The 9,804-nt window shown below is 53.9% G+C and overlaps 1 protein-coding gene across 1 annotated transcript; it reads right to left on the bottom strand.

The window, feature by feature from the left end:
- Nucleotides 1-1,984: 1,984 nt before the first annotated feature.
- Nucleotides 1,985-7,917, bottom strand: LOC128475327 (immunoglobulin superfamily member 3-like). The gene is made up of 8 exons (XM_053457818.1): nt 7,464-7,917; nt 6,829-7,242; nt 6,266-6,646; nt 5,279-5,665; nt 4,086-4,481; nt 3,521-3,916; nt 2,776-3,171; nt 1,985-2,358 (listed from the first exon to the last, which is right to left on the bottom strand). Exons 1-8 carry the CDS (start codon nt 7,915-7,917, stop codon nt 2,195-2,197), a joined length of 2,988 nt encoding a protein of 995 aa, XP_053313793.1. The 3' UTR covers nt 1,985-2,194.
- Nucleotides 7,918-9,804: the final 1,887 nt, after the last annotated feature.

Genomic DNA, 9,804 nt, shown 5'->3' with positions numbered 1-9,804 from the left:
CTATACATTATACAGGGGGTCGGTCACTGATTTACCTATACATTATACAGGGGCCGGTCACTGATTTATCTATACATTATACAGGGGGTCGGTCGCTGATTTATCTATACATTATACAGGGGGCCGGTCACTGATTTATCTATACATTATACAGAGGGCCGGCCCGCTGATTTATCTATACATTATACAGGGGCCGGACACTGATTTATCTATACATTATACAGGGGCCGGTCGCTGATTTATCTATACATTATACAGGGGGGCGGTCACTGATTTATCTATACATTATACAGGGGGCCGGTCACTGATTTATCTATACATTATACAGGGGGCGGTCACTGATTTATCTATACATCATACAGGGGGCCGGTCACTGATGTAACTATACATTATACAGGGGGTCGGCTCACTGATTTCTCTATACATTATACAGGGGCCGGTCACTGATTTATCTATACATTATACAGGGGGCCGGTCACTGATTTATCTATACATTATACAGGGGGCCGGTCACTGATTTATCTATACATTATACAGGGGGCCGGCTCACTGATTTATCTATACATTATACAGGGGGTCGGTCACTGATTTATCTATACATTATACAGGGGCCAGTCACTGATTTATCTATACATTATACAGGGGCTGGTCACTGATTTATCTATACATTATACAGGGGCCAGTGACTGATTTATCTATACATTATACAGGGGCCAGTCACTGATTTATCTATACATTATACAGGGGCCGGTCACTGATTTATCTATACATTATACAGAGGGCCGGCCCGCTGATTTATCTATACATTATACAGGGGCCGGACACTGATTTATCTATACATTATACAGGGGCCGGTCGCTGATTTATCTATACATTATACAGGGGGGCGGTCACTGATTTATCTATACATTATACAGGGGGCCGGTCACTGATTTATCTATACATTATACAGGGGGCGGTCACTGATTTATCTATACATCATACAGGGGGCCGGTCACTGATGTAACTATACATTATACAGGGGGTCGGCTCACTGATTTCTCTATACATTATACAGGGGCCGGTCACTGATTTATCTATACATTATACAGGGGGCCGGTCACTGATTTATCTATACATTATACAGGGGGCCGGTCACTGATTTATCTATACATTATACAGGGGCCGGTCACTGATTTATCTATACATTATACAGGGGGCCGGTCACTGATTTATCTATACATTATACAGGGGGCCGGCTCGCTGATTTTTCTATACATTATAGAGGGGGCCGGTCACTGATTTATCTATACATTATACAGGGGGCCGGTCACTGATTTATCTATACATTATACAGGGGGCCGGCTCGCTGATTTTTCTATACATTATAGAGGGGGCCAGTCATAATTATACATTATGACCCGGCGTGGCCCCTGCATGAAGCTCTGTGAAGGCCGGCGTTATAGCAGAGTATCTGGGACTGGGAGTTGTGAGAGTTGGTGGCTCTGATGAGGTATGAGGCGCCGGCGGCGGGGGATCACAGACCGGTAAGTCCGACACATGGGGTGGGGGGGGCTGAATTTATTTTAACCCTTTAACACACTATTGAATAAAGTCTTTTTTGTTGAGGCGATGGCCGTCACTGCTTGCGATGAGGTGGAGGCCGTCGCTGCTTGCGATGAGGGGAGGCCGTCGCTGCTTGCGATGAGGGGAGGCCGTCGCTGCTTGCAATGAGGCGGAGGCCGTCGCTGCTTGCGATGAGGGGAGGCCGTCACTGCTTGCGATGAGGGGAGGCCGTCACTGCTTGCGATGAGGGGAGGCCGTCACTGCTTGCGATGAGGGGAGGCCGTCGCTGCTTGGGATGAGGCGGAGGCCGTCGCTGCTTGCGATGAGGGGAGGCCGTCGCTGCTTGCGATGAGGCGGAGGCCGTCGCTGCTTGCGATGAGGCGGAGGCTGTCGCTGCTTACGATGAGGTGGAGGCCGTCGCTGCTTACGATGAGGTGGAGGCCGTCGCTGCTTGCGATGAGGGGAGGCCGTCGCTGCTTGCGATGAGGTGGAGGCCGTCGCTGCTTGCGATGAGGTGGAGGCCGTCGCTGCTTGAGATGAAGTGGAGGCCGTCACTGCTTGCGATGAGGTGGAGGCCGTCGCTGCTTGCGATGAGGTGGAGGCCGTCACTGCTTGCGATGAGGTGGTTGGAAGGGCAGTAATATGGCGATCATTCCCTGTCCTTCATCGGGATCTCGGCTTCTGTCCTGGGATGTAAGCGATGGTTCTGGAGCCTCCTCTGTCTCAGGAACAACCAGACGAGGGCAGAGACCAGGAGGACGCAGAGAACGGCCACCCCCACCAGGGAGCAGAGCAGGGGCTCCGACACACCGCCTTTACAAAGAAGAATACGTGTGAATGTTCTAGATCAGATGTAATCATGTTCTAGATATGTCATAAATAATGTGAGTGGCAGTGGTGACAGGTTCTAGGTAAAGCCATGACAGACAATGGAATAGCACGTTCTAGAGTCACCCGCAAGGAGATAAAACTCTTCTTATTGCACTGTAGCGATAACAGTAATGTTCTAGACAAACATGTTCTAGGTACTGCAACAGTACTGTAAGTTCTGTGCTCTAGCGACAGCCACAATATTATCAGCATTATGTTCTAGGTACAGCTGGAGTGCTGTGAAAGCTCTGTTCCAGGTACAGCCGTCATGGTGGGAAGGGGCATGTTCTAGACTCCTGACTATTCCCTGCTAATTTGGGGTTTCCGGGGGGGGGGACTCTCAGGTGGTGGGCGCTGTACCTGCCGGCAGGACGGTGACAGAGATGTTCCCGGCCCTGCGCTCTTTTCCTGGGTTCCAGACTCCACGGGCGTCCGGCGCCCACTCGAGAACCCTGCAGTGATACACCCCGCCGTCCGCTTCCTCGGGCTGCAGGATCCTCAGCTGGAAGTGGAGCTTGGACGGCCTCTCAAACTGAAGCAGCCGAGCCCCCCGTTCACTGGGGTATTTAAACTGACCCCAAGGGCTGACACGGAACAGCAGCTCTTCCTGGGCCCCGGGGGCCACAGACCTCCACCAGGACACTGAGAGGGCGGAGTCGGTTCGAGAGACGGACAGCACTTGGCAGGGCAGGAGAAGGCTCTGGGGGGCAGGAACCAGGAGGGCCGACGCTGTGCAGTTCAGACTCAGATGATCCCCTGAAGAGAACGACAGAGAGTGAATAGAACCCCCAACACGGCGCACCACGTGTGAGACAGCGCGGGGCGCCTGAGAGACACGGAGCACGCAGGAGCTCCCGTTCCCGGTCTTTAGCGAGACCTCCCACCGCCTTTCCTCTGACCTCCCGTCCGCCTCCGTCTCTACTACCCTAAAAAAACAGATTCTGCCCCAAACTGGATGTTCTAGATACAGCGGCGGGGCCCTCGGTGCTCAGGGTTCCGGTTCCGAGGCCGGAGATGGAGACATTTGATAAAATCGCAGAACGTAGCTTTTAACCCCCCTTTATTTAACCCCTTCTTCCCCGGGCTGGGTGTTGATACTCGGTACCTGGAGCCGTGACCGTGAGCCGCGTGTATCCGGACACGTCAGAATCCTCCAGACTCCGGCCTCCTCCTCCAGCCTGCTGCCTCCACTCCTCTGCACGGCAGTGGTAGGTCCCGGAGTCGTTCTGCCCCACACCGTGGAGGATCAGGCTGTAATTGCCCCGGCTGGCGGTCAGGAGGCGCAGCCGTTCTGCCTGTGACCCCTCGTAGCGGGTCACCCCGTCCCAGCCGGCGTGGAATAGAAGTCTGGCGGGATGGGGTGCGGAGTCCTGATAATACCAGGACACGGAGTAGAGGGCCACGGAGTTCGGAACCACCCCCAGGGGGCAACGCAGCACCACATCCTGCCCCTCCACCACCTCCACGCTGCTGTTGGTTTTGGGGATGTTGAGGTTTTTCTCTGTGTGGAGAATTAATTGAATTGAATTAATACGGCCATAAAAAGAGAATCAACAGATTTACCCCGTCTTCAGATATTTACCCCATATATTAACAGTTTTGCCCCCTCCAATGGTGCATTGTGCGGGCCCTACTTTTCCGGTTAACCCCCTGTGCATATGCCCCATTACCCGATCTCCTGAATTCCAAGGTTGTGTGCCCAGACGTCTTCTCCTCCAGTGGGATCCAATCTCCAGCCTCCCCCCGCAGACACTCTCCGACCACACAGTGGTATGACCCAAGCTGGCTGAGATCCGGTCTCAGGATCCTCAGGATGAAGGTGTCTGAGGACACTCGCTCACTAAGGAATCGCGAGTCCTGAGTGGGGGCCAGCAGCGTGGACACCCCGTCTTGGCTGACCCTCAGGATCTCCCGTGGGGAGGGAGCCGCCACTGGGCGGAAGAGCCAAGTGACGTTGAGGAAGGTATGAGGGGTCCGGGCGCTGATGCGGCAGCTCACACTTATCTGCTCGTCACCGTTACTCAGCGACAGAACTCTGGACGTCCCGTCAACTTTCAGTTGGCTGCCTGGGGAAGAAAGAGAAGAGTCGGGAGACATGGGGGCTTTATTCCAATCGCAATTACCCCCCCCCGGAACATTACCGGAGGGCATTCATGTGTAATATCACACGCGCTTCACGCCGTGCCTGTGTCCCCCCCGTCCTAATCTGCCTTCCGGATCGTGCATTAACCCCTGCACGGCCCCTGGGGGCAATGACTGGGGCTGTAATGGAGCCTGAGAGGCGGTAATGCTGGGGGCAGGTGGCCCCATTAAATAAAGTACTCTAATGGCAGCCCTGGGGTATACGTCCGCGGTAAGCCCCCCGGTCACAGGAGACCCCATATATCTTTAAATGTAGGTCATATGTTCAGCACGTATCCCGTGTGATGTTCCGTGTTCTGCATGATTTGCACGCTGCTCTGTCTGACCGCAGACCCTTCCTTCCTGTGTCTGAGGCGTGTGGTCTCTGCCGGTTGGAAGCTTCGCGTCACTACTCTAATTCTGTGAAAACCCCCATTAATAGAGGGGGAGAGAGCAGCTAAATGGCGGAGATGGGCTTCTGTACGCACGCAGAGGGCTCACGTCCACTAAAGCGTCAGAGGCTGACGTGGGATGGAAGGAAGTTCTATTTTACCGAGAGGGGTAGATGAGTGGAACAGCCTCCCAGCAGAAGTGGTAGAGGCCACTCCAGTGAGGGGATTTAAACATACATGGAGCAGTTGCTCATTGCGCATTTGACGTAGGGTCCTGACCTGACTGCCATCGTATACTTGTCCCATTTATGCCCCTGCTGGGGCTGAGACAGGGGGTTCCGTGCACCCACCTGGCAGTGACACTTGTATCATTACGTTGTTGGAGGCGGCTGACGCTTTGGTGGTCTCCTCCGTCCGGACCCTGCAGCGGTACGACCCGGACTGGCCTCTCTGCACACGGTGGAGACTCAGCGTCGACCTTTTCCCAGACACAGAAAGCTGGGCCTTCCCCTGGAAGCCGGGCAGCGAGTCCCCCCAAGACAAGTCGCCGTTCGGAGACATACGAACCACCTCCAGGAACTGCCCGCAGGGGCCCGAGCCGGGGCAGAAGTCCCAGGCCCACAGGAGGGTTCTGTTTGCCAAACTGTATTGGGCTGACGCGGCACAGATCAGACCAACGGCTCCGCCCACTGCAACGCCTGGCGCCCGGACACTGAGAGCCACGCCCAGGGAGGGGCCTGCAGACACAAGATGGCGGAAATCAATTCCCTGATTATTTTAGGAATACGCGAGGCCCGCAGACCCAGATAATCTGCCCCTAAAAACCGTAAGAAGCCCCCACGTCTCACAGATTCTCTAAATGGAGAGAAATGGAGGTCCGGTTACAGATATCCCACCTCAAGAAAATATTCATATTATATATGTTGTAGGTGCATCCCTCCCGAGTGTCCGTGTTTAGTCTGGCCAGTCCCACTCCCAAATCCCTGAAGCCCCTCTTTCCTCCCCCGATTCACTTCTCTCCTCCCCTGATGCCCCTCTTTCCTCCCCCGATTCACTTCTCTCCTCCCCTGATGCCCCTCTTTCTTCCCATGGGCCCCTCTCTGAGCCACTTCTCTCCACCCCCTGGTCTGATGGTAAAAGATAATCCTCATTATACACGGCATTAATGTACGGCCCACTTGCCCCGGGGGCCATGCTAAGCCTGGGTATTATACCCAGTTCTTTGTGACCCTTTGCTCCCCACCTACTTGCCCCAGTGGGCGTGTATTATGTCCGTGTAGTGGCGGGTATCATGCCCAGATGCCCCTGCTGGGGTACATTGAGTAGATGCGCTTCACCTATTTCTGTCACGGTTACGGACTCGGCGTTAGATGTTTGGGTCCTCTGCGTTCCCGAGCCTCCGCTTTCCTCCTCGGACACGACACACGAGTATGAGCCTCCGTCCTCCACTCGCACTCGGCTAATCCTCAAATACCAAGTGTCCTGACTCCTCCTCCCCAAAACCAGCTCTCCCTGTGCTCCCCGGCCACCATGCTGCCCCTCGAAGGAGAAGACCCCCGATGGATACCACGTCCCAAGCCTGCTATTATTGAGTAACCACTCGACGTGGTATCGGCGCCCGGATGCCTCTCGGCTGCTGATGGAGCAAAAAACCTCCAGGGGCTTCCCGGGGATGAGGTCCCCGCCGTCGGCTCTCAGCGTAGCCACAAAACCACCTCCTGGAAATGGGATAAATATACAAAAAAAAGGTTCAAGACGGATACATTCCGGGAAAAAGAACCAAAAAGAAGCAGATACGGACCAAAAGCCCCACCGTGCAGGCAGCCGCCTAGACCACCAAGAGACATTACCCCGCATGACTTACAGACGTTGGTGGTCTGTCACCCCCCCCGACACTTACCCTCCCGAGCAGAGACCCCCACGCTGGATTTCTCTGACTGCTTCGCCATGATCTCTGTCCATATGTCCGCGGGGTCCTGGATCCACTCAGACGCCCGGCAGGACACGTTTCCGCCATCTGTCACCCGAAGGGCCGCCGTGGACAGTCTGTAGGACGTGGCGTTGAGTTTGTCCAGCCGCAGGTCTCCAGAGGCAAAGCGTTCGGAGTACCCGGGGCCGGCTGTGAGCACGAAGTCTCGAGTTAAGGTCAGTATCTGGGTTTCCACGGCGATGTGGTTCTCGAGCAGCCACGTGACGGAGAGGTGAGTGTGCTGCGCGGACTCCCTGGACACGAAGCACGTCAGAGCCATCGGGTCGCCTTCGCTCTTCAGCAGCTTCTGAGCGGCCATCGTGACCCTCAAGGTGTCCGGAATGACTGGAGGAACAAACAAGTACGGGTTACCCCACGGGAGAGGAGACGCCGCGCCATTCCCGGGAGGCAGCAGATGCCCCCAGGGGCAAATACAACAAAGTTGTCTGCAGCACTGGATCTAAAGCGAGAACCCCGAGGCGCTCCGGGGCAGAGGTTTATTGGGTGAGTGAGTGTGCGGACACGGGGGAGACCCCTCCGACCTCCCCCCCCCGCGCGCCTCTCACCTGTCAGGTTGACCTTGGCGCTGTAGCTCCCGTGGTAGGTGGGGTCGGTGTTGGGAGTGTGGCACTCGTACTCCCCGGAGTCTCGCTCCTGCAGCTGGCGGATGTGCAGGACGGCGCGGTCTCCGGACGCTCTCTCCACGTAGATGTCTCCGCCGCGCACGCGCTGGCTGTAGATGGCGTAGGAGAAAGACGCGTCTTCTGTGCTCACCATCTGGACCTCGCGCTCGGGGGCAGAAGGCAGGTAGATGGACCAGCGGAAGTGCTGCTGGGGGGGGCCCTGGTAGCCGCGCACCGTGCACCAGATGGTGATGTGGGAGCCCACGGTGCGGAACAGAGGCCCCCGCTGGACCTCCACCTCTCGCTGGGCGAGGGACGCCTCTGTGACAGAGAAACACACGCTTATTGTATGTTTAACCCCCAGACTGTGCCTGTAATACGGGACAGTTGGCACCATTTAGCCCAGGGGAGACCCGATAATACGGTGTCAGAAGATATAGCCGACGGGGGTAAAGGACAACAATGCTCGAATCACACAATCCAGTCCTGTCCAACACATATTTGCCAAAATAAACTGCATAGAAAGTCCATGAAAGGAGCACAGAAAGGATACAGTCAGGTGGCAAATGCTGCCTAAAGCCCATGTTACTCCAGACTCCCTGGTTGTTATATGCGGAACATGCTTTTCATGGTGGCCCTGGGCCAAGTCCCCTGTCCTACCCCCCTAACCCCCTCCCGGACACTGTCCATGTGACAGCTCCGCGGGGCACTTACCTAGAAAGCTGAGCAGCAGTAGGCAGGTGTAGATTGGAGTCATTGCAGGGATTGGCAGCCCGGGGATCTGCCCGTCTTGCAGCCGCCAGTCTGTTTGTCACCCAGAGAGATGCTCAGACGGGGCGACGTCTCGCGCGGCCCCCGGAAACCACGGACTCTCAGGGAGAGGAAACCCAACTGCTTGAGCAACGAGAAGAGACAGCGAGGCAGGGATTACACCACAGAGTGCAGTTACCCCGACGCGTCTCAGATACGGACCCCGAAATCACGTTATCACGCGGCAGCCGACAGCCTATAGAAACCCGGAATCCCCCGGCAGATCGGCCCCTGCCGGGCCCCCGTCTAGTCGCCCGCTTCTCCTGCTGTAACGACTCAAACCTTAATCAGTTGTTGGTCTTGTCTTAGATTCAGGAGCCGTATGTCTATCCCATGCATGTTTATTATCACTGTATTACCCTCTACCACTTCTGCTGGGAGGCCGTTCCACTTATCTACCACCCTCAGTAAAGTAAAACTTTCTTCCATTTCATCTCAGCCTCTGAGCCTCTAGTGTTAGATTTTGTTTCTGGGGAATGTGGCCCCAAATAGTTGCCCGGATTTCCCGGACTGGGCAGCGGGCACCGGGGCAGTTTTTAATAAACGAAAAAAACACAAGGAGGCATTTTGATAATTCTCAGAAACTCCAATAGCTGCTTTTAGCCACCGGGGGGCGCAGAATACCAGGAAATAAATTGTTAACTGCTCCTGCCTGGGCTATGTAGCTTTAATTGTTTATTTGAGTTATTGTAAATGTGATACTTTTTGTACCAATTATGTTTTAAATAATTTCTGGTAAAACAGGACTTTGTTACAGCCAGTAGAAGTTGGGAACCCCTTTTTCCGCCCCGTTCATTACTTTTAGGTAGGTAAAACCAGCCAGGCAGTGAAATACTGGACCCAAAGACCAGAGGCCCCCGGGAGCCAGCCAGGTACCAGCCATGGCCAGAGATTGTGGCACTATCACACAACATCCTGCCCCCCACAGGGGTGGGTGATGTCACTGATGCCCCATACATGTTATATGGTATGATGTCAATCCCGTCCTTATAACCCGTTATATCCTGTATATTCCTCATATTATATATCATATACTCTCCGGCCGTATAACTAATCCTGTCCTTATAACCCGTTATATCCTGTATATTCCTCATATTATATATTATATACTCTCCCCGTATAACTAATCCCGTCCTTATAACCCGTTATATCCCTGTATATTCCTCATATTATATATTATATACTCTCCGGCCGCATAACTAATCCCGTCCTTATAACCCGTTATATCCTGTATATTCCTCATATTATATATTATATACTCTCCGGCCGTATAACTAACCCCGTCCTTATAACCCGTTATTTCCCTGTATATTTCTCATATTATATATTATATACTCTCCAGCCGTATAACTAATCCCGTCCTTATAACCCGTTATATCCCTGTATATTCCTCATATTATATTTTATATACTCTCCGGCCATATAACTAATCCCGTCCTTATAACCCGTTATATCCCTGTATATTCCTCATATT

This window comes from Spea bombifrons, chromosome 2 (genome assembly GCF_027358695.1).
Source record: "Spea bombifrons isolate aSpeBom1 chromosome 2, aSpeBom1.2.pri, whole genome shotgun sequence".
NCBI classification, from domain to species: domain Eukaryota; kingdom Metazoa; phylum Chordata; class Amphibia; order Anura; family Pelobatidae; genus Spea; species Spea bombifrons.
This window is presented reverse-complemented; position numbering and strand designations above follow the sequence as displayed.